Source organism: Danio rerio, chromosome 4 (assembly GCF_049306965.1).
Source record: "Danio rerio strain Tuebingen ecotype United States chromosome 4, GRCz12tu, whole genome shotgun sequence".
Lineage (NCBI taxonomy): Eukaryota > Metazoa > Chordata > Actinopteri > Cypriniformes > Danionidae > Danio > Danio rerio.
This window is the reverse complement of record NC_133179.1, coordinates 69,917,629-69,943,634: the sequence shown is the minus strand read 5'-3', so window position 1 is coordinate 69,943,634 and position 26,006 is coordinate 69,917,629. Positions and strand designations below refer to the sequence as shown.

The 26,006-nt window shown below is 43.2% G+C and overlaps 1 protein-coding gene across 1 annotated transcript in view; it reads left to right on the top strand.

The window, feature by feature from the left end:
- si:dkey-262g12.10 overlaps window positions 1-12,757 on the top strand; it is a 31,804-nt gene extending 19,047 nt beyond the window's left edge. The window contains exon 4 of the mRNA XM_021475813.3: window positions 9,803-12,757. Coding sequence (XP_021331488.2) covers window positions 9,803-10,620 — 818 coding nt within the window. The 3' untranslated portion in view covers window positions 10,621-12,757. The remainder of the gene's footprint in view (window positions 1-9,802) is intronic.
- Window positions 12,758-26,006: the final 13,249 nt, after the last annotated feature.

Sequence of the window (26,006 nt, the reverse complement as noted above, 5' to 3'; positions counted from 1 at the left end):
GTACAAAATAATTTATAAATATTATCAATGTTTTTTATTACAAGGAAGTGGAAGCCGTTCAGACACTATCCTTTAAAGGGCACCTAGGTTACCCCTTTTTTCAGGTTTAATATAAGTCTTTTGCGTCTCTAGAATGTGTTAATAAAGTTTCAGATCAAAATACCCATCAGATTTTTCATTATACCTTTTACAAGATGCTGTCTTATACTGATTTCCAGCAGGGGGTGGTTTTGTCGTACTGCGCCTTTAAGCTTTTTCTTTCCCACCCACTGTTTCTACATGCCTCCTCCCTCAGCTGCGTCAGACAACAGACAGACTTAAAGGAAGAAGGTCTCACGTAGCGTTTGTGAGATACTACAGTAAGAACTAACCTTTACTAATCAGTATTGTGAAGTTGCATTGATGAGTCACACACAATATCGTTACAAAGTTAACGCGCACACACACACACACACACACACACACACGCAGGCAGGCAGACAGACAAAGCGCGCTTAGCCTAGTTAAGGCTAACCTCAAGTGTGGATATCTGTTATGCTAATGTACAAAATAAACCTGATTTAACTTCCACAAACCGGGATTGAAGCGTCTTCTTTTATAATTGTTCTGACACGCGGCTGTGCTGATGAAGTAAAGCTGAAGTAAAACGCTGTAATTAATTACACACATATTCTGTTTTAAATTTAAACATGTGAAACTCACTCTTAATCACATTTGATGATGATTGCTGATCCTAGCGAACAGAACAGACCTTTTATTCCCGGTTGCTCTGCGTATGTCTGCCTGGTCTTGTTGACATGATTATACACGCGACTACAGGAACATGTTAATGCGTGCAGCTGTCAATCAATTCGGTGGGCAGGGGGAATCGCACACCTACGTAATGGTGCGATCGATTTGAAAACAGCTCCAATTGGCCGACCCTTTTTTTTTGTAGTTAAATTGATAAAAAAGGACTGGGTGTGTTCATATCACCCCAGTATGACGATCTATACACTATACCAACACACAGTACTGTCCAAACAGCTTGAAAAGTAGATTTTCTACCATAGGTGCCCTTTAAAGTAGTCCAAACAAACAAGGAGCAGAAAGGCTGGTTATCATTTAAAAAAAAAAAAGGTACAATGTTCAGTATCTACAAACTCTAGGAAGCTTACAAGATAAGAGAAGTACGAGATAAGAGTTAAGCTGTGGTCACACTGGACTTTTCTCCCCACAGACTTCCACTCATATGCACACGAATGCGTCAGACTGGAAACGCAAGCTTATGCGACAAGTTTCACAGTTCGCTGCGTTGGAAAGATATCGCACCCCTTGACTGCGTGAGACCAATCGAGGATCAAAACATGACCTCTCTGGACAGAATTTTTAAATATGGACCAATCACTCGCTTTTTAAAATATCTAATCATTTTGTTTGAACAGAATTTCGCATGCTCAATCTAGTGTGGCCGCAGCTTTATTCATGATAGTTGCAGGTATATGAGGCCATGGCACGTCTGAAGTTTTGTAAAACGTCAAGAAACTGCTCTTAAACTTTTTAATCGTATATGTTACGAATTAAATTAAAAATCCTTAATCAAAAGACGATTTAACCAAAAGGCAACAAAATAACAGGGATTAAAAATATAATCCCTGGTGCCCCCGCACTCTTTCTCCCCAAAATATATACCAAAAACACAACCACTGAGAATTAACAAGAAAGTATATGATTTATTTACAGAAATAAGGAGCAAAAACAACATCAGGAGGGGTTCAGCCAAAATAAATGACAATAAACCAAGCTAACTAAATTTGATTAAACTTCCCTTGAAAACAAATAAAATAAAATACAGAAAACTTACCTCCCTACTAACAAACACAGGAGAAAATGAAAATAACAAATAAGGCACCAAACCTCCCTGCATGCTCCAAGCCCGACAGGGAGACAGAAAGCCGGACTTCAATTGCCGGTTAAAAATTATCACAACGGCATCTCACAAAGCCACAAAGAGATACAAGCAAACACTCAATTTATCACTTTCTCCACTGAATACAAGCGGGGAAATCGAGAGAGAGCGGGGAGCCATCGAACCCATGTTCTCTGCAGGTTTATATAGCCGCCGCCAATCCAAGCGCCAATCATGATCCGTCCCAACATAATCAGCTGCACCTGCGAATACTCAGAGCCCGAGAGCCAGAGAGGGGATGGTTAGGAGGCCATGATGGAGAGGCCAGTGGGCAAATTTGGGATTTTTAATGACCACAGAGAGTCAGGACCTCGGTTTAACGTCTATTCCGAGCACTGAGCAATATCGAGTCCCCATAAGTATACTGGGGCGTTGGGACCCACACAGATCACAGGTTGGGCGCCCCCTGCTGGACTCACTAACACCACCTTGGACAGCAACCTAGCGTTCCCATGTGGTCTCCCATCCAGGTACTGACTCTGCACAGCCCTGCTTAGCTTCAGTGGGCGACCATGTGAGAGTTAGCTGCCGGCTTAAGCATTCAGATAGTTTCTTCTTTTGCTGTTATGCATTTAAACAAGGGAGAAAACTATTTACCTGGTGTCCTCTAGGAGATATTTACCGCAGCTGGTGTTCTTTAGTCATGTTTTCCCCTAGAACAGGGGTGTCCAAACTTGGTCCTGGAGGGCCGGTATCCTGCATAGCTTAGCTCTGAACGCTTCTAGTCAACCTGGAAAGAGCCTAATTAGCTGGTTCAGGAGTGTTTAATTGGGGTTGGAACTAAAGTAAGCAGGACACTGGCCCTCCAGAACTGACTATGGACACCCCTGCTCTAGAATTTTACCATATTTATCAAGCAGTGACGTTGCGCCTCTGTTGCTCTCGGTGCACCTTTTTTTAAAGGGTGCTCAATCTTGCTATTGCTTTTCTCTGTGCTGTTTTCAGGATCTGTCGTCTTGTTCAGTTGTGTCAATAGCATTTCTGTGGCTCGCTCTTTGGTGGCTTGATCAAATAAGCGATCTTTGTGCCATAGGTCCAGAATCGCTGCTTAGAAGCACAATGGCTCAGTGTTTATACCTACAGCAGAGTAGCTTTTATTGTCTTGACAGCGCTATCTGTCAGAAGGAATCATGTCTAAAGCAGTTGTCTTGTGTTGCGTTTATTTCTCCCGTCAGCTCTTCGAATGGCGCAAGCAATGCTCGAATTCTACCCTATATGTAAACTGTTCCAACGTGTCGGAGTGTCTTTTTGCAGCCCCTTTTGTTTGACAGTCCTAGCTCTGCCAGTATCTCTCCAATTGGGGAAATGGTACGGTGTAAATGTTTGAAGTGCCTGACTATCTTTCTGCCTATAGCCATACAGTCAGAAATGCTCTGCTGGCTCAGAACCCCTTATTAGGGCTATTATCTCGCATCACAACATGTACATTTTCCAGTGACCGAGCATACTCTCGAGTTTCCTTGCTATAGCAGTGCCTGTGTAAGACCTGCGGCATTTGCGCATGCAGTATACCTCTCGTCATCTCAAAGTTTGACCTATTCCACTGAGCAGTAAGGCTCAATATACACACTGGACACCTGAGCTCCATATGTCAGTAGTATTAATGTGAGCTGCCATTTCATTTTACAAAACCGGGAGCAAAACATCAAGGAAGTGAGGAATCGAGTTGAGGAAACAGCCAATTCTGCAACATTTCCAGATTACAGTTGCACCTTCCAAGAAATAAAGGACCTAAAACTTTATTGACTGAAATGGCGCAGAAAACGTTCATCTTAGGTGAATCGCGTTCATGCTGAATTGTTTCTTGCGATTTCTCAGTGCCCTAAATATGGACATTGTGTCGATTGACTTTCCAGTTTGTGTGAAATGTAGCTTCATTGCTAAACACTAGCTTCAAAATGAACAAGTCATCTGTTTCCATTTGCTCAAGGACAAGTTTGCAGAACTCTATTCTTTTCACCTTATAAGCCTCGGAAAGGGCTTGAACCAATTTCAGACGATAAAGTTTCATTACTAACCTTTTGACTCTCCAGATGGTTGGTTGCGGAATTTGCAGCTCTCTGCTAGCTTGGCGGGTCGATTTTCTCGGACATGCATGCTGAATGTGGTCAACATTTTCCGTCCGGAACTTTTCCCTTTGCCCAAACACTCTTTCTCTGTGAATTGTTAATAACAATGTTTGATACGTTATCTTTTAGGAGGATGAACACCATGCTTTGTTTCGAAATGCACGCTTGACAACTGTCATCGATACTTCTGCAGTACTCGATAACACAAAAAGCTTCTGTTGAGCAGTTGCCGTCTTTGCATTAACAACAGAAATGAAGGTTATATGGGCCAACAGCATTCCTAGTCACCAAGTGAGCAACCAATGAAACTTCAGAGCTTACTTAAATTGACGACAAAATGAGCTTAGCTCTCCTTTTATTCTTTGCAGAGTTCTCAATTTTCAAAGTTGTGGTATTCTTTTTAAATCATCCTGTAAATTTCAGGATTGGTTAAACTTCAGATGACTTAAAAGATTTGTAGATTTGAACATTGCAATTCGGGTATCCTCTTTTTTTCACGATGAAAAACTCTCACACTGCTGACATCTTCTTTGTAGTGTAGTGTAAAGCCCAAGCTTGATTTGTGCTACGTCACAAAGGCGATGTTCAACTTAGTGGCAGGCAGGAAGCTTGTTTAGCCAATGCAAATAATATGAATTTTATCTCCGTAAAGATATCAACATAACTTTATCAGACTGACAACAATTACGTAACATCATTTGTCGGATGATAACGATATGGCCGCCGATATATCATCATCCCCACTTCTGTTGAAGTCATTCTGTTGTTGGTATAATTCAGTGTCTTGGGTTGTTGTCCTGTTGCATCACCCCTCTGTTGAGCTTCAGTTGGTGGACAGATGGTCTTAGGTTTTCCTCTAAAATGTCTTGATTAAACTTTGAAATTCATTTTTCCGTCAATTAAAGCAATCCTTCTAGGTCAGTGGTCTTAAACTAAATTCCTGGAGGGCCACGTCTCTGCACAGTTAAGCTTTAACCACCTCCAAGCAAAACTCAGCAGAGCTGCGGCCCTCCAGGAATTGACCTATGGTCTAGGCCAGGGGTGTCCAAACTTGGTCCTGGAGGGCCGGTGTCCTGCAAAGTTTAGTTTGTAACGGTGGCTGGTAGTAATAATTCAGTTTAAATATAATTTGAATGAAGAAAAATAAAAATAAATTTCAAAAACCAGTTTTTGTGGGATTCGAACTCGGGCCCGTCTGCACCTCGGTCCAACACTCAACCCCTAGTCCACGTGATCACTAGGAAGTTTCAGATTTTCACGGCCCTTAATCTCACTCCCAGCGGACCTCAGACAAACAAAAAAAATTAGTTATCAATATTTTTAATTAAACTTTGGGCGCCAGACAAAATTACCTTGCCAAAAAGAAAAACATTTACTAATATCCTGATTAGCCACAGCCGGCATTCAACCACCATACACAATGCAAAAGAAAAGGATTAATAATAACAACGCAACACACTTTAAATGAAATCAACTGTTGTATTTTTAACACACAGTACAACAAATATATTTTCTAAATAATAACTAATTATTTTTATCACTGCTTAGATAAGTCAATAAAATAAAAGAAAGAAAACTTCAAACAAACAATCAATCAAACAAACAATAATAACGTGTGGCTGAGGTAACAGAAACCAGAGAGAAAGATAAATTTAAAGAAAGTTTGTGAAATTGAGTAGCAATGGGTGTGGATTGTATGGGTGTATGAATAAATGTAAATGACCTAAACAGGCCCGGCGCCAGGAAGTCAAAACTGAGGGGGCACTTTAAATCCATAGGGGGGCACTAGACCTGGTGACTGATTTTGGTCTCTTGTTTCTTTCATTTAGGCTATTTATTCAAATTTATTATTACCTTGCATTACTGCCTAAGTTACTGACCTAAGGCAGTAATATAGGCTACGTTTTAATAGTAATAATAATATGCAGTTTCGCTATTACGAATTTTATTAACGATGGTAATGCATACCGCTTATTAATGCAGACGGATCATAGCTTCAGTGCCAAACGAGTGCTTTAAATCACATGTTATTCTCCTTATATCCGTTTTATTTTAAATAACAGGCCTATGAATGTTTAAAGTTTTAGGTAAAGACGTCAAATTATCCCCACGCATGCAAGCTGACCCACGATCAGACTATTAATTTAACCGATAAATAAATATAGTGAAATCAGCTTAACCGAGTCATCCCGCTTCACGTAGCCTATATTATCCAACCAACATCAGTGTTAGGGAAAACCTAAATGTTACAATCTACTGTCATTTAAAACAATTACTTAGTTTCATTTTAATGCATTAGTGTAGCCAGAAAAATACCTAAAAAGATACCAAAATTCACATGTTATTACCGTTAAAATTGGTTAAATTTTGGCACGGATAACACGCAACTCAACATGCTATAGCCTACAACTTTTTTTTCATCATTTTAAATGTAAAAACAAAGATTTATCTTAGGCTATCATAAGTGTGCTTTTTTTCGTGATATTGTAAACCATCATAAACCATTAGGTTACTAAGCCTACCCGTCATTTTATTTATTATTTATTTTATTTATTAATAGCTTTTTTAATAACTTGTTTTCAGGTTATTTTCATTTTAGGGCTACAAGTCAAAACAAACTCAATATGTTGTATTTTAGCTCTTAAAATAGAACTACAATATATTTTATGTTGTTTAATTTTGCATGAGCAAATAGCAGTATAGCATAAATGACATTTTTAAAAGATTATCATTCAGCCTACCTGCAGCACGTGAGGTTTCTCGGTTGATCCGCGATAAATCCACTTAAGCACTATATTCCATTTATAACACTGCAAACTTGACTTAATAAACGCAAAAGGCATTTATTATGTGTTATACCTTGACAGCTGCTGCATAATGGGATGTTTCTCTACACAACTGTAAAAGTGCGCTTTTTAGCAAAATGAAAGCAAACATTCAGAGAGTTCTGCGTTGTCAATTTTAGTTTAATTGTAATAATATTAATAATAATATTAATAAATAAATAAAAAATATTATTTATAGTGTAGCCTACTGTGGGACTGTGCAGTGAACTATTTGTTTTTATTAAAACATTTTTATTAGGCTACATCTTCCCGAACTAATAAATGACTGGCAGTTGCGTCTCTGCTAAAATTAATTTAACAGCAAGTTTCTTATGTGTTTTTTCCTTTTAGAGCTCAAGAGAGTTGTGTTTAAATAATTAGTTAACCAAAGCATGTAATGAATTAAGCTGCTCCTATCATGTCACCCACTTTTCTCCCTTGTGAGTTGAGTGCGCCTCCATCGCCGTGTGCGCGTTTTAAAGACTATTTACGGGCGCACCTGACCTGACGCGAGGACCGGATCTCTGAACTATAGGACTAGCTTTAATATCACTATTTTCATAATTCAATTGCTATGTCATATATTTTAAAATATTTAAATGTGTGTTCTTAAGGTTGGAACGACGGGGGTGTTAATAATTAATGACTTTTCAGTTTGAGTGAACAATCCTTTATAAAAACTGGGGGGGCACAAAATCTTTCTGAGGGGGCAATGCCCCCCTTTGCCCCCCCGTAGCGCCGGGCCTGGACCTAAATAACTGACCCGGCAAGCAACGCTGATTCGGTACAGGTCCACCTTGGCTTTCGATCCCCGTAAGATCCTGCAGACCCCTCGCACTTAATCGCTCGTGTAGTTTTCTGGTCAGCCTGTCCACCATCACTTTCACACCACAGTATTTATCGTCACACCTCCATCTTCAAAGTCAACAGCTCTTCACCTTTGTATCTTTCTTGTTTCTCGTCTTTTCTCTCCCCACGATTTCACCACCAACACACGAAAGAAAACAGCAACTCCTACAGCAGCTCTAACAACCACAACAACAACCACCCGGAGCAACCCTCAACACCCCCTTTTATGGTCTTCTATTGTGTACCTGACCTTCCGCTTTCTCCCGACCCCGGAAGTAAGGTTTTGGAAGCTCGAGGGAGGGCAGAACAGAGCAGCGCCTCCTAGTGGCACTTTGAGAAAATGAGAGAACATTTTATTTGCCACAAGTTCCAACCCCAAACAGACACACCTGGGCTAGCTAATCAAGCTCTGACTAAGCTTTCCAGAAACATCCATGCAGGGGTGTTGAGGCAAGTTGGAGCTAAAATATGCAGGACACCAGCCCTCAAGGGCTGAGTTTGGACACCCCCGGTCTAAGCCCTGAGGCAGCGAAGCAGCTGGGAGGAGGTTTTGATGTTGGTGTGCTCTACCTTTTTTATCTACGCGTAACATTGTGTGTTGTTTCTAAACAACTCGGCTGTTTTGCAAACTTCAAATGTGCTGCAATGTTTCTTTGGTCAGCAGTGGTTTCCTCCGTGGTGTCCTAGCATGAATTACGTTCTAGTTTAATGTGCCAAAAAGTCTTTAGCTGACACTCTAGGATTCTTCTTCACTTCATCGAGCATTCTGCACTGTGGTCATTTTCACAGGACAACCATACCTTGGGAGAGTAGCAACAGTGCTGAACTTTCTCCATGTGTGAACAGTATCTTATGCTGCGTTCACAACAGACGCGGATGAAGCGCCAAGTGCGAGTAATTAAATGTTAAATCAATGCAGAGATGCGAATAGACATTCTGCGGCGCAATATGCGCAAATGACAAGTTTAACATGTGAAACACTCGAGTTGGAAAATATGAACTTCAGCAGACATTCGCGCCGCATTAACCAGTCTGGAACTTTTTCTTGTAGAGGTGTGATTATGAAATATTGCCTGTTGTTGGTTTCCTGAGGGGAAATCCCCTTGCCGACACCGGACAATACCTCATCAAACTGGGCTTGGCTCCGCTGAAAGTCTCCATCATCCAGGTATAGTTTCTGGAGGAAACTTTATGAACTCACAGAGCTGGGTTCAACTCTGAAAGGATGTAGTTGACTCAGACATGTTGCCGAAAGAATCTACACTGTTTTTCAGTCTTCCTAAAGCACATAAGCACAGCTATTCTCTCAATAAAATCCATGTTAGCCAATTAGCAATGAAACTAGAGTCACCGGGCAGACAGAAGCCCTGTCTAGATTCTAGATCCTCGCAGGTCCTTTGAGAAGTCTTTTGTGCAAGGGATGGCTCACATCAGGCAATGCTTCTTGAGAAAAGCAAAGTCAAAACTGGTGTAAAGGCAGCTTTGACTAACACATCCAATCTCATCACATTGGTTCGACTCCAGATTGGCTGACTCCTGGCTCTAATTAGCTCTTAGAAGGTCATTATCCTAGGGGTTCACACATTAAAACCTAGGTCACACTAGAGTTTGAGCTTGCGAAATTCTGCCGTATGGTGCTGCGAGAAGGGGTGGGATTAAACAAGGTGATTAGACATAAAAGCAAGCGATTGGTCAGTATTTAAAATTCCTGTAAAGAGAGATCGTGCTTTAACCTTCGATTGGTCTCACGCAGTCATGTGATGCAATTTCGCAGGTTAGAGTTCACCAAGCTTGAACTTTCCAATGCAGCAAGCTCCGAAATTTGCATTTCCAGTCTGACGCAGTCATGTGCGTATGAATGGATGTCTATGGGGAGAAAAATGCAGTGTGACCGCAGCTTAAAACCTATTGGTTTTGAATTCAAAGCTTTTAATGACCTATGGCCACCCTGTATTAAGACACTCTTGAGTTGACATGTAACTTCTCTTTCAGCATTTAAGATCTTATCTTAGATGTTGATGGGTTTTGATACTTAAATGCCTTCATGTTGCCTTTTACATGTTGCTTTGTGCCTGTAAATTTGGGTTAACTTGTTTTATATGTCTTTTTAGAGCTGATGTTGCGGAAAGAAGAGACTCCAGGACTGAATGAAACGGAGGAGAATATTCAGAATGAGGAACACCGAGATTTAATGGCCGCTGAACAATCCACTGTGGCAAAAAAGAAATCCAAATCCAATGGTAACTTTCCCTGCAGTGAGTGCGGAAAAAGTTTTACTCAAAAACACAACCTCGTAATCCACATGAGCATTCACACCGGGGAGAAGCCGTACGCCTGCCAACAGTGCGGAAAGAGGTTCAGACTGTTACACATCCTTCAACTTCACTTCAAACTTCACACTGGAGAGAGGCCTTATGCCTGCACTCAGTGTGAAATGAGGTTCATTAAAAAACAAAGACTTGACACGCACATGGCGGTCCACAGTACAGAGAAGCCGTTCGTTTGCCAGCAATGTGGAAAATGCTTTGCTCAAAAACATAACCTTAAACAACACATGAAAATTCACACCGGAGAGAAACCTTTCGCCTGCCAACTGTGCGGAAAGAGTTTCAGTCAAAAGCAGCGCCTTGCAGTCCACACGATGATTCACACTGGGGAGAGACCTTACACTTGCGCTCAATGCGGGAAGAGTTTCACACAGAGAAACAACCTCAATTACCACATGAAATTTCACACCGGGGATAAGCCTTACATTTGCACGGAGTGCGGCAAAAGCTTTACATATAAATACTACCTCAATGCTCACATGAGGACTCACACCAGAGAGAGGCCGTTTATATGTGGTCAGTGTGGAAAGAGTTACTGTCACAGAGGCAACCTCAGCCAACACTTGAAGCTCCACGTAGAAGAAACCAAAAACGTAACATGATGATTTAGTCACGATGTTAAATAGTCACCGCTATATTACTAGATACACATTCTTTATTACACAACCTTCTTTATAAGGTCGAGAAACAATAATCTTGATTTTCTGATGTTTAAACTGAGGGACGATGGTGTGAATTGTCTGATGGATGTCCACTCCCAAGTAATCTTTTCTTATGTCATGGGTTCTCAAACTCAATCCTGGGGGTTCAGCGTCCTGCAAATTTTAGCTCCAACTTGCCTCAACATACCTGCCAAGGGTGTTTCTAGAAAGCCTATTCCAGGGGTGTCCAAACTCGGTCTTGGAGGGTCGGTGTCCTGGAGAGTTTATCTTCAACTTGCCTCAACACACCTGTCAGGAAGTTTCTAGCATATCTAGTAAGAGCTTGATTAGCTGGTTCAGGTGTGTTTGGGTAGGGTTGGAGCTGAACTCTCTAGGACACCGGCCCTCCAGGACCAAGTCTGGACACCCCTGTACCTAGGCTTTCTAGAAACTTCCCTGCAGGTGTGTTGAGGCAAGTTAGAGCTAAATCTGCAGGACACAAACCCTCCAGGACTGAGTTCGGGCACCCTTGGCCTACCAAGAGCTTGATTAGCTAGCCCAGGTGTGTCTAATTAGGGTTGGAGCTAAAATCTGCAGGATACTAGACCTCCAGGACTGAGATTGGGAACCGTTGGCCTAGATTATATGATGACCTTAGTGCAGGGGTGTCCAAACTTGATCCTGGAGTGTGGTGTCCTGCATGGTTTAGCTCCAACTTGCCTTAACATACCTGCCAAGGGTGTTTCTAGAAAGCCTATTCCAGGGGTGTCCAAACTCGGTCTTGGAGGGTCGGTGTCCTGCTGAGTTTAGCTTCAACTTGCCTCAACACACCTGTCAGGAAGTTTCTAGCATATCTAGTAAGAGCTTGATTAGCTGGTTCAGGTGTGTTTGATTAGGGTTGGAGCTAAACTCTCCAGGACACCGGCCCTCCAGGACCAAGTTTGGACACTCCTGTACCTAGGCTTTCAAGAAACTTCCCTGCAGGTGTGTTGAGGCAAGTTGGAGCTAAAAACTGCAGGACACCAACCCTCCAGAACCAAGTCTGGACACCCCTGTACTAGGCGTTCTAAAAACTTCCCTGCAGGTGTGTTGAGGCAATTTGGAGCTAAAAGCTGCAGGACACCAACCCTCCAGGACCAAGTTTGGACACCCCTGTACTAGGCGTTCTAAAAACTTCCCTGCGGGTGTGTTGAGGCAAGTTAGAGCTAAAATCTGCAGGACACCAACCCTCCAGGACCAAGTCTGGACACCCCTGTACTAGGCTTTCTAGAAACATCCCTGCTGGTGTGTTGAGGCAATTTGGAGCTAAAATCTGCAGGACACAAACCCTCCAGGACTGAGTTCGGGCACCCTTGGCCTACCAAGAGCTTGATTAGCTAGCCCAGGTGTGTCTAATTAGGGTTGGAGCTAAAATTTGCAGGATACTACACCTCCAGGTCTGAGTTTGAGAACCGTTGGCCTAGATCACAGGTGTCAAACTCTTTATTTTAAACACACCTGATCAAACTAATTGAGCCCTTCAGGCTTGTTTGAAACCTACAGGTAAGTGTGTTAGAGCAGGGTTGGAACTAAACTGTGCAGGGCTTCGGCCCTCCAGGAATTGAGTTTGACACCCCTGGCCTAGATTATATGATGACCTTAGTGCAGGGGTGTTCAAACTTGATCCTGTAGTGCGGTGTCCGGCATAGTCTAGCTCCAACTACCTTCAACACACTTGCTTGTGAGTTTCTAGTATACCTAGAAAGAGCTTGATTAGCTGGTTCAGGTGTGTTTAATTAGTGTTAGGACTAAGATATGCAAGACACCGGCCCTTGAGGACCGAATTTGGACACCACTGCCTTAGTGTCATCCCTCTTCAGGGTAAAACTTTGATGATATGTGTGTCATTGATTTTTCTGTATGCCAAGTTATTTGTTTCCTCAGGAACTTCAAGAGGTCAAGGAGACCTTGAGGTATATGAAATGACATTATATAAGAGTATAATTGTAGATGTTTTGAGATTGTATGCAAAGCAGCCTATGAACTCTTTGCTAGTGTTGACGCTGGCTTCTGCCGATGAAACTGTAAAGTATTTTCAGTAAACTTTCTTTTAATTGAATCCCTGACTCCGGCTCTTCAGCTCGGGTTAAAACTATCGGTTTCCCAACAAGGATCTGTTCATTTGAAATGTATTAGAAAACATCCACATTATTTTTATTGTTTCACAAATGTTGCCCACTAAACATCACATTTGTTCATACCCGGGGGAAAAAAAACAACCCATTAAAATGATTGTGGGTAGATCTCATTAGGCACATGACAAGGTGTAATCTGCATGCCTAGTGCTTTATTTAATACATAAACAGTTTCCTGTTCTTAGCTGACAGAAGCGGCACCCGATGTGGTCTTCTGCTGCTGTAGCTCGTCCGCTTACAAGGTTGGACGTGTTGTGTGTTCAGAGATGCTCTTCTCCAGACCTCAGTTGTAACGAGTGCTTTTTTGAGTTACTGTTTCCTTTCTATCAGCTGGAACCAGTCTGGCCATTCTCCTCTGACCTCTGGCAGACTTTAATTACTCAGAGTTCAGGCAGTCTGACTTTTGCGCCCACAGATCTGCTGCTCGCTGGATATTTCCTCTTTTTTTGGACCATTCTCTGTAAACCCTAGAGATGGTTGTGTGTGAAAATCCCAGCAGATCAACAGTTTCTGAAACACTCAGCCCAACTTGTTTGGCACTAACAAGCATGCCACGTTCAAAGTCCCTTAAATCCCCATTCTTCCCCATTCTGATGCTCGGTTTAAACAGCAGCAGATCGTCCTGACCATATCTACATGCCTGAATGCATTGAGTTGCTGCCATGTGATTGGCTGGGAAGGTGTGCCTAATAAAGTGGCCGGTGAGTATATAACCCAACGTAAAATAATTGTTTGATAGTTCATTATATGAAAGAGCATTACCACTGAAATCAGTAAAGTCAAAGACAGTATTTGTTTGAACTTTTCAGTGTTTCTCTTTCCTCTTTTAGAGGATGATTGTGTGGAGTAAACTAAAACATTTAAACAAAAAAGTTAATTAACTTAGGAAGTCATTAATATAAATGTATAAATAATGTTTTAATAATGTTAAAATAATGTAGAAGTTTTTGTTATGCACTAAAGTATTTAACCATTTTTAATATTGTTTTCCATTTGCATTTATACATTTATGGTCAATTCTCTTAATATAACACACTTTTTTTAGGGCATGAACCACAGATTATCAAAGATACCAATTTCTAGTTTTCAGGTTTTATGTGAAAATAAACGTGTAAAGTAAAAATCTGCTGTCTAAATAACTGTAGTCATTCAGTGTATGTGTTTGTGAGTTTTATTACAATATTCAAGGCTTTTATTTTGGCGTAGCCGTGTGACGTCATGGGTATGCGCGCCGCGGTTCATCAAAGGGGTTTGTGCTTTAAAGGCTTGAATATCGGGACAAACGATCATTCGGCGTTGTTGTTTAATAAGCGATGCCAAATTAAATATTTGTAAGAAGTCTCGCGTGTAATATGTTATCTGACAAAGACTTCAATCATAACTAATTAGCTCAAGCGTACAGGTGAGCAGCAGAACAGGCGCGTCTCATTTCTGTATCGTGACTCTGTTTAGTAAACATGAACTCAGTCACTGGCGAGTGGAGATGAGGGAAAAGGGAGATTTACAAAACTCCGAGTCAATTAAATCGTTTAAAATGATTAATTCTGTCAAAGCTGCTGATTAAAATAGTGTTAAACAAAAACAACAGAAATGTTAAGTGACTTTTACTGACCAACTGCGGGTGTTTTCCTGGAAAACTAACACAGAACATTATAGATCACATAGTGAAAGTCTATAACTGATAGTGCGCATATGTGTTATTATAAAATTCGAGAGCTACTAGTTTATTTTAATCTACTCATGTGATTTTTTTATCTGACTCCCTCAACAGTACACTTAATAGTGAACTAGAGAGCTGATTGAGACAGATTGAGTGTGTGTTTCTTTTATTTCTGTTCGTTGTTTTCATTTTAAAGTGTCCAAACACTGAGGAAAACTCCTGCTGAAGCGACGGATCTCCACACTGTTATAAAGATGGCGTTTATTAAAGAGGAGAGTGAAGACCTGAAGATTGAAGACACATTCACAGTCAAACAGGAAGTTCCCGAACAAACTGGTAAGGTCAATTTTTGATTGAATGTCTGCTTTTACAGCAGGTCACACGGTAAATCCTGAATGCATTTAGGTCTTCGGTGAGTTTGTCTGCTTCATCAATCACGTCTATTAGGAGCTTTGATTTTATATCTAAAGGGAAATCTCAAAGTGCTCTGGAAAATTCTTTTCATTGTTGTGCTACTTGAAAATATTCATATCTCCATCAAATGTTTGACCCCGAGATGCATTGATCTTAATGTGTTTTGTAAAGGAAACACTGAGAGAAACTGGAGTTAAAGTGACAGTTCACCAAAAAAGGAAAATTCTGTTAACATGTTTTAAACCTGAAAAAAATTGTTTGCTGAACACAAAAGAAGATATTCTGAATAATGCTGAAAACCTGTAACGATTAAAGTCCATAGAGAAGAGCAGAAAAAAACAACAACAACAGCTACTCTCCACTTGTTAAGTGTGATGTCAAGCGAAGCAGCTTCCTGGTCTAGGCGCTCTATCAAACTGAATGAGGAGACTTAACAAATGGTAATAATAAACGTTTACAGAGTGCTGTAATATTTCTGAATATCACGAAGGCTATATATATATATATATATATATATATATATATATATATATATATATATATATATATATATATATATAAAAATACAGTTGAAGTCTGAATTATTAGCCCCCCTTTATTTTTTTTTTATTTTTTTAAATATTTCCCAAATGATGTTCATCAGAGCAAGGAAATTTTCATAGTATGTCTGATAATATTTTTTCTTCTAGAGAAAGTCTTATTTGTTTTATTTCGGCTAGGATAAAAGCAGTTATTAATTTTTTAAACACCATTTTAAGGTCAATATTATTAGTCCCTTTAGGCTCTCTTTTTCAATAGTCTACAGAACAAACCATCGTTATACAATAACTTGCCTAATTACCCTAACCTGCCTAGTTAACCCAATTAACCTAGTTAAGCCTTTAAATGTCATTTAAGCTGTATAGTAGTGTCTTGAAGAATATCCAGTCTAATAATATTATTTACTGTCATCATGGCGAAGATAAAATAAATCAGTTATTAGAGAGTAAAACGATTATGTTTAGAAATGTTTAAAAAAAAGGCAGTTAAACAGAAATTGGGGAAGAAAATAAACAGGAGGAATAATAATTTTGACTTCAACTGTAAATAACCATGCCCAATATTCGATAGGCAGAAAATTATAAAGTTTTTATAAGTTGTTAAAATTTTGGTGTCTGCGCATCAAAATCTGCTTCGTGCGTCAAAATACGCTTTATTCGCGCGTCAAATTCACTTCATTTGCGTGATGGGCAAGGCTTCTGTCTGCCCGGTTACTGTAGCTTCGTTGCTAAATGGCTAACATGGATTTTATCGAGAGAATAGCTGGGTTACCTTTCAGAGGTGCACCCAGCTGTTCATCAACTCCTTCAGAAACTTAACCTTGGTGATGGAAGCATTTAGCGGTGCTTGCGACTAAGTCGAGCCCAGTTTAATCAACTGTTGTTCGTGTCGGCAGGAGGATTTCCCCCTTTGACACCAACAACAGGTATTACTTCATAAGCACGCCCCTACAGGAAAAAGCTCCTGATTGGTTAATGCGGAGTAAAATTCGCCCATATCGTGTCATTCGCACCACCTCATTTGCGCATATCGCATCATTTGCACCACCTCATTCGCGCATATCGTGTCATTCCTGCGTATCGTGTCATTCGCACCACCTCATTCACGCATATAGCGTCATTCGCACCGGCTTATTCGCGCATATCGTGTCATTCCTGCGTATCGTGTCATTCGCACCACCTCACTCGCGCATATCGCGTCATTCGCACCGCCTCATTCGTGCATATCACTTCATTCGCACCACCTCATTCGTGCATATGGTGTCATTCGCACCGCCTAATTTGTGCATATCACGTCATACGCACCGGCTCATTCGTGCATATCGCGTCATTCGCACCACCTCACTTGCACATATCCTGTCATTCGCACCGCCTCATTCGCGCATATCATGTCATTCGCACCACCTCATTCGCGCATATCATGTCATTCGCACCGCCTCATTCGCGCATATCGTGTCATTCGCACCACCTCATTCGCGCATATCGTGTCATTCGCACCACCTCACTTGCACATATCCTGTCATTCGCACCGCCTCATTCGCGCATATCATGTCATTCGCACCACCTCATTCGCGCATATCATGTCATTCGCACCGCCTCATTCGCGCATATCGTGTCATTCGCACCACCTCATTCGTGCATATCGTGTCATTCGCACCACCTCATTCGTGCATATCGTGTCATTCGCACCACCTCACTTGCACATATCCTGTCATTCGCACCGCCTCATTCGCGCATATCATGTCATTCGCACCGCCTCATTCGCGCATATCATGTCATTCGCACCACCTCATTCGCGCATATCATGTCATTCGCACCGCCTCATTCGCGCATATCGTGTCATTCGCACCACCTCATTCGCGCATATCGTGTCATTCGCACCACCTCACTTGCGCATATCCTGTCATTTGCACCGCCTCATTCGCGCATATCGTGTCATTTGCACCGCCTCGTTCACGCATATCGTGTCATTTGCACCGCCTCGTTCACGCATATTGTGTCATTTGCACCGCCTCGTTCACGCATATCGTGTAATTCGCACCACCTCACTTGGACATATCCTGTCATTCGCACCGCCTCACTTGGACATATCCTGTCATTCGCACCGCCTCACTTGGACATATCCTGTCATTCGCACCGCCTCACTTGCGCATATCGTGTCATTTGCACCGCCTCATTCACGCATATTGTGTCATTCGCACCGCCTCATTCGCACATATCGTGTCATTCCTGCGTATCGTGTCATTCGCACCACCTCATTCACGCATATAGCGTCATTCGCACCACCTCATTCACGCATATAGCGTCATTCGCACCGCCTCATTCGCGCATATCGTGTCATTCCTGCGTATCGTGTCATTTGCACCACCTCACTCGCGCATATCGCGTCATTCGCACCGCCTTATTCGTGCATATCACTTCATTCGCACCGCCTAATTCGTGCATATCGGGTCATTCGCACCGCCTCATTCGTGCATATCGCGTCATTTGCACCGCCTCATTCGTGCATATCGTGTCATTCGCACCACCTCACTTGCACATATCCTGTCATTCGCACCGCCTCATTCGCGCATATCGTGTCATTCGCACCACCTCATTCGCGCATATCGTGTCATTCGCACCACCTCACTTGCACATATCCTGTCATTCGCACCGCCTCATTCGCGCATATCGTGTCATTCGCACCACCTCACTTGCGCATATCCTGTCATTTGCACCGCCTCATTCGCGCATATTGTGTCATTCGCACCGCCTCGTTCACGCATATCGTGTCATTCGCACAACCTCATTTGCGCATATCGTGTCATTCGCACCACCTCATTCATGCATATCGTGTCATTCGCACCACCTCACTTGGACATATCGTGTCATTCGCACCGCCTCACTTGCGCATATCGTGTCATTTGCACCGCCTCATTTGCGCATATCGTGTCGTTTGCACCGCCTCATTCACGCATATCCTGTCATTCGCACCGCCTCATTCGCGCATATCGTGTCATTCGCACCACCTCACTTGCGCATATCGTGTCATTTGCACCGCCTCGTTCACGCATATCGTGTCATTCGCACCGCCTCATTCGCGCATATCGTGTCATTTGCACCGCCTCATTCAAGCATATCCTGTCATTCGCACCGCCTCATTCGCGCATATCGTGTCATTCGCACCACCTCACTTGCGCATATCGTGTCATTTGCACCGCCTCGTTCACGCATATCGTGTCATTCGCACCGCCTCATTCGCGAATATCGTGTCATTCGCACCACCTCACTTGCGCATATCCTGTCATTTGCACCGCCTCATTCGCGCATATTGTGTAATTTGCACCGCCTCGTTCACGCATATCGTGTCATTCGCACCGCCTCATTCGCGCATATCGTGTCATTCGCACCACCTCACTTGGACATATCCTGTCATTCGCACCACCTCACTTGGACATATTCTGTCATTCGCACCGCCTCACTTGCGCATATCGTGTCATGTGCACCACCTCATTCACGCATATCATGTCATTCGCACCACCTCATTCGCGCATATCATGTCATTCGCACCGCCTCATTCGCGCATATCGTGTCATTCGCACCACCTCATTCGCGCATATCGTGTCATTCGCACCACCTCACTTGCGCATATCCTGTCATTTGCACCGCCTCGTTCACGCATATCGTGTCATTTGCACCGCCTCGTTCACGCATATTGTGTCATTTGCACCGCCTCGTTCACGCATATCGTGTCATTCGCACCACCTCACTTGGACATATCCTGTCATTCGCACCGCCTCACTTGGACATATCCTGTCATTCGCACCGCCTCACTTGGACATATCCTGTCATTCGCACCGCCTCACTTGGACATATCCTGTCATTCGCACCGCCTCACTTGGACATATCCTGTCATTCGCACCGCCTCACTTGCGCATATCGTGTCATTTGCACCGCCTCATTCACGCATATTGTGTCATTCGCACCGCCTCATTCGCACATATCGTGTCATTCCTGCGTATCGTGTCATTCGCACCACCTCATTCACGCATATAGCGTCATTCGCACCACCTCATTCATGCATATAGCGTCATTCGCACCGCCTCATTCGCGCATATCGTGTCATTCCTGCGTATCGTGTCATTTGCACCACCTCACTCGCGCATATCGCGTCATTCGCACCGCCTTATTCGTGCATATCACTTCATTCGCACCGCCTAATTCGTGCATATCACGTCATACGCACCGCCTCATTCGTGCAAATCGGGTCATTCGCACCGCCTCATTCGTGCATATCGCGTCATTTGCACCGCCTCATTCGTGCATATCGTGTCATTCGCACCACCTCACTTGCACATATCCTGTCATTCGCACCGCCTCATTCGCGCATATCGTGTCATTCGCACCACCTCATTCGCGCATATCGTGTCATTCGCACCACCTCACTTGCACATATCCTGTCATTCGCACCGCCTCATTCGCGCATATCGTGTCATTCGCACCACCTCACTTGGACATATCCTGTCATTCGCACCGCCTCATTCGCGCATATCGTGTCATTCGCACCACCTCACTTGCGCATATCCTGTCATTTGCACCGCCTCATTCGCGCATATTGTGTCATTCGCACCGCCTCGTTCACGCATATCGTGTCATTCGCACAACCTCATTTGCGCATATCGTGTCATTCGCACCACCTCATTCACGCATATCGTGTCATTCGCACCACCTCACTTGGACATATCGTGTCATTCGCACCGCCTCACTTGCGCATATCGTGTCATTTGCACCGCCTCATTTGCGCATATCGTGTCGTTTGCACCGCCTCATTCACGCATATCCTGTCATTCGCACCGCCTCATTCGCGCATATCGTGTCATTCGCACCACCTCACTTGCGCATATCGTGTCATTTGCACCGCCTCGTTCACGCATATCGTGTCATTCGCACCGCCTCATTCGCGCATATCGTGTCATTTGCACCGCCTCATTCAAGCATATCCTGTCATTCGCACCGCCTCATTCGCGCATATCGTGTCATTCGCACCACCTCACTTGCGCATATCGTGTCATTTGCACCGCCTCGTTCACGCATATCGTGTCATTCGCACCGCCTCATTCGCGCATATCGTGTCATTCGCACCACCTCACTTGCGCATATCCTGTCATTTGCACCGCCTCATTCGCGCATATTGTGTAATTTGCACCGCCTCGTTCACGCATATCGTGTCATTCGCACCGCCTCATTCGCGCATATCGTGTCATTCGCACCACCTCACTTGGACATATCCTGCCATTCGCACCGCCTCACTTGCGCATATCGTGTCATGTGCACCACCTCATTCACGCATATCCTGTCATTTGCACCGCCTCATTCGCGCATATTGTGTCATTTGCACCGCCTCGTTCACGCATATCGTGTCATTTGCACCACCTCATTCGCGCATATCGTGTCATTCGCACCACCTCACTTGGACATATCCTGTCATTCGCACCACCTTATTCACGCATATCCTGTCATTCGCACCACCTCATTCGCGCATATCGTGTCATTCGCACCGCCTCTCTCGCGCATATCGTGTCATTCGCACCGCCTCATTCGCACATATAGCGTCATTCGAACCGCCTCATTCGCGCATATTGGGTCATTTACACCGCCTCATTCGCGCATATCCTGTCATTTGCACCGCCTCATTCGCGTATATCATGTCATTCGCACCGCCTCACTCGCGCACATCCTGTCATTTGCACCGCCTCATACGCGCATATCGTGTCATTCGCACCGCCTCACTCGCGCATATCGTGTCATTCGCACCGCCTCATTCGCACATATAGCGTCATTCCAACCGCCTCATTCGCGCATATTGGGTCATTTGCACCGCCTCATTCGCGCATATCCTGTCATTTGCACCGCCTCATTCGCGTATATCATGTCATTCGCACCGCCTCACTCGCGCACATCCTGTCATTTGCACCGCCTCATACGCGCATATCGTGTCATTCGTACCGCCTCACTCGCGCATATCCTGTCATTTGCACCGCCTCATTCGCGCATATCGTGTCATTCGTACCGCCTCACTCGCGCATATCCTGTCATTTGCACCGCCTCATTCGCGTATCTAACTTTGTTGCTAAATGGCTCACATGGTTATTTTTAAGAGTGTAGTTGTGCTTAATGTGCTTTATGAAGGCTGATAAACAGCGTAGATTCGTTCTGCGCCGTGTCTGAGTCCACTAGATCCTTAAGAGATGCTCCCAACTCTGTGAGTTCATCGACTCCTCCAGAAACTATACCTGGATGATGGAGGCTTTCAGCGGTGCTTCAGACTGAGCTGAGCCCAGGTTGACGAGCTGTTGTCAGCAGGTGGATTTCCTTTAGGGACACCAACAACAGGCACTACATCATAATCACGCTCCTCAAGAGCAAGCTCATGATTTGTTAACATGACGCAAATGTCCGCTGAAGTTCAGATTTTCCAGCTCGAGTGAACTCCCGCAAATCTTGCTGCAGGATGTCTATTTGCTTCTTTGCGTCTTAACATGCAAGTCACTTGCGCTTTACGCTTCATCTGCGTCTGGTGTGAACGTAGCATAATATTTACATTTAGCAATTTTAACTGTATTATTTGTGTCCCCTTAAAAAACCTATTGTCCCCTCCTACAGTAAGATGACATGTACGCCCCTGCTTTGGGTTAATAAATAAAAAGAAAGATCTATGTTATTTTTTTAGAATACTGATTTATTATTAGTGTTGTGATATTTAATTTAGACACCAGATCAAAGTAAAACGTTTGTCATCGTGACAACACATTATCTTTAATAAACCTAGACATCCTATGTCAGGTAATAATGGGTTCGGTAACTGTTCGTCTTGTGTGTTTTAAATAACGAGTTTAAAATATGAAAACATTCTAAGATTACATGCGTATTTAGCATCTTAGTGCTTATAAGTTCATTCATGTTTTTGGATTTAATGCCTAAATTCAATTGTGATGTCTTTTGTGCCTGAAATTGAGTTTAGCTTGTCTTATTTTTCTCTGTAGAGCTGTTGGTGCTGAAAGAAGAGACTGAAGAACTGAATGAAACTGAAGAGAACGGTCAGAAACACCAAGATTCGAAGACTGATGGAAAATCTATTAAGACAGAAAAAGGTCAGGAAACCAAATCTGATGGTAATTTTACCTGCAGTCAGTGTGAAATGTTTTCCTCAATTGCACTACTTTGGAATTGAGAAACTGTAGAGCGTCTGTATAGAAAATGTCTGTGGAGCTCAAGTTCCTTGCAGAGTTCAGCTCCAACCCTGATCAAACACAACTAAACCAACTAAAGCCGCAATCACACTAGAGTTTGAGCATGCAAAATTCTGTCATACGGTGCTGCGAGAAGGGGCGGGATTAAACAAGATGATTAGACATTAAAAACAAGCGATTGGTCCATATTTTACACTTCTGTCCAGAGAGGTCATGTTTTGATCTTCGATTGATTTCCACAAGATGTGAATTCGTAGGTCCGTGTCACCAAGCTTGAACTTTCCGATGCAGCAAGATGTGAAACTTGTTGCACGAGCTTGCGTTTCTAATCTGTTGCATTCGCATGTGTATGAATGGAAGTCTACGGGTTAAAATGAGATGGTGGCATAAGCAGGATCTAAAGGAGCCCTTGAATTTGATAAGCATTTGATAAGTGTTGCAGCTGAACTTTGCAGGAAAGTAGATGTCCGGGAATATGACTGAGTACCTCTTATCTAAGTCCTGTTTCTCAATCAGCACCCTAGCTCCCGAGGTCATTCATTAGTGGGTCGTGTGCACAAATTCAGGCACAGGTGTAGGGATTAACAGTTTTAACCCAAAGAATGACCAGTCTGTCAGATGAAGAAGAGCCAGAGTCAGAGATTCAAATAAATAAATAAAGTTACTGATGAGCTTGATTGGCTACACATTGGGACTACACATTGTAGCTTCAATCTGCTACCTCAGTTCTCTCTGATAAAGTTGTATCTAATGCAGGGAAAACTGTTGATCTGGCCAGTTATTGGGCCCACCATTTTCAGCAACTTAGGGTGCTTTCACACCTGTGAATCGATTCAGTTGTTCTGAAACAGAGATTACAATTGTTTCATTGTTGCTCTTTGCTCTTGGAGCGGTTCGCTTTCACACTGCAAAGTTTCTAATCGGACCAAAATAGCTAAAACAAGTCACATGCGAGTAAACTCTTCTCACATTGGTCAGAGTGTCAGGATTTATTTTGCAGCGTCCTGCTAAGCTGTCTGGAGAGGTGGTGGTTTGTTGGTGATTGACAGGGTGCGCGCGCGACGTGTCTGAGGAGAGATGCTGTGGGGAGGGGTGAGAAGGGTGCGCAACGATGCCTATTTGAAGATCGGGAGGGAGATGCGAGATTACCGGGAGATCATCACTCGTTTGCGGGCATCCGGAGACTCGCGAAACTTCCTGCCCTACTCATAATTCTCTCTTCATATAGCCGTAAGCCTATTACATATCCATAAAACACTGTGACATAACCGCGCTTGGATCGGATCGCTTTCTCACTGTAATCGTACCGCTCCAGGGTTCGTTTCAATCGAGCCGAGACCACCTCACTCAAGCGATCTCGGAGCGATTACTTTGGCGCAGAACAGAGCGCGATTACCCTGTTCGCATATGCCAAACGAACCGCGCTAACTGGGCAATCGAGACACGTTCCGAAACAAAAGTGTAGGTGTGAAAGTACCTACAATATCTTGTTGTTCATTTTGTTTTTCACATGTTCTTTCGCGCTTTAAATCTGTGTTAACTTGTTTCTTTTTAGAGCCGATGTTGATGAAAGAGGAGACTCAAAAACTGAAGGAAATGGAAGACAAAGATCAGTTTGAGGAAAACCAAGACTTAACGACTGCTGAAATGTCTACCATGACAAAAAAGACTTCACCTCGTGAAAGAGATCAGGAAATTAAATCTAATGGTAACTTCACCTGCAGTCAATGTGGAAAAAGTTTTACTCAAAAATACAAGCTTAGAGTTCACATTCGAGTTCACACTGGAGAGAAGCCTTACTCGTGTGAACAGTGTGGAAAGAGATTCATTGAAAACACGAGACTTGTATCCCACATGAGCACTCATACCAGAGAGAAGCCTTACTCATGTCCCGAGTGCGGAAAAGGTTTCAAACAAAAGCAAAATCTTGCAATTCACATGAGAATTCACACTGGAGAGAAGCCTTTCTCATGTGATCAGTGTGACATGAGTTTTAATCAAACACAAAACCTTAAAGCCCACATGAAAGTTCACAACAGGGACAGGCCTTACGCCTGCCAACAGTGCGGAAAGAGATTCAGGCAAATTCAAATCCTTCAACTTCACATCCAACTTCACACCGGAGAGAAGCCTTGTGCCTGCCCTCAGTGTGGAATGAGCTTCGTTCATAAACAAAGACTTAATAGGCACATGAAGGTTCACAATAAAGCAATAGAGACAATAAAGCCTTTCATTTGCCAGCAGTGTGGAAAAAGTTTTGCTCAGAATGGTACCCTTAAAATCCACATGAGAGTTCACACTGGAGAGAAACCTTACACTTGCTCTCAATGCGGGAAGAGTTTTACACAGAAAAGCAAGCTTGATTACCACATGAGACTCCACACTGGAGAGAAACCTTTCCTCTGCCAACAGTGTGGAAAGAGTTTCAGTCAAAAGAAATGCCTTGAAATCCACATGAGAGTTCACACTGGAGAGAGACCGTACACCTGCTCTCAATGTGGGAAGAGTTTTACCCAGAAAGGCAACCTTGATTACCACATGAGGACTCACACTGGAGAGAGACCTTACACTTGCACTGAATGCGGAAGGAGTTTTACACAGAAAGGCAACCTTGATTCCCACATGAGGACTCACACTTTAGAGAAGCCTTTTATAGTTGGCCAGTAGAGTTCAGTTTCGAGAACTGGCTCCGTTTTAGAACTGCATGGCAGTTGGCATTTTACAGCCGTATCTATCTGCCAGGACCTTTGACCGGTTAAGATTTGCTCCCAAAATATGACACTCAAGTGATAATTACCCTCAGGGCCGTGCAAAGTATTGGACTTTCCCCAAGTTCTCCGTATGCTGATTAAAGGTTCAGGACACACTGAAGAACTTTTTTTTAAATATATTAACAGATTTGTGTATGTTGAGCATCAGTTAAGACAATGTTAGCACCTGTCAGCTTTAATTGTGGGGAAAACTGGATAATTTTGAGCTTTTGTCAGCTAATTTCAGCTTCTGGGTTTAAAATGATTTTTGGGGAGGGATCATAGTCGGCGACGTAGCGAAGTACTGCAAGTGCAATGATGACGCGTCGGTTTCTCATTAATATTCAAAGCGGAGTTTCCCTATCCTATGAGAAGAGCCGGCTGCTTAATTATTCAGCACATGCTTTCCAAAGGCAAGGCAGATGCAGACCTGCCAGGCAGTGCCAAGCTCAAGCTGTGAGACACGGACCCACGGCACGCAGTAGCCGTTTATGAAGGCTTGTATGTGTTTGTTTCCATGATCCACGGGTTTGTTGCATGTTTTTCCCCGCGATCCTGTCAGGGCCGATCATACAGAAAAG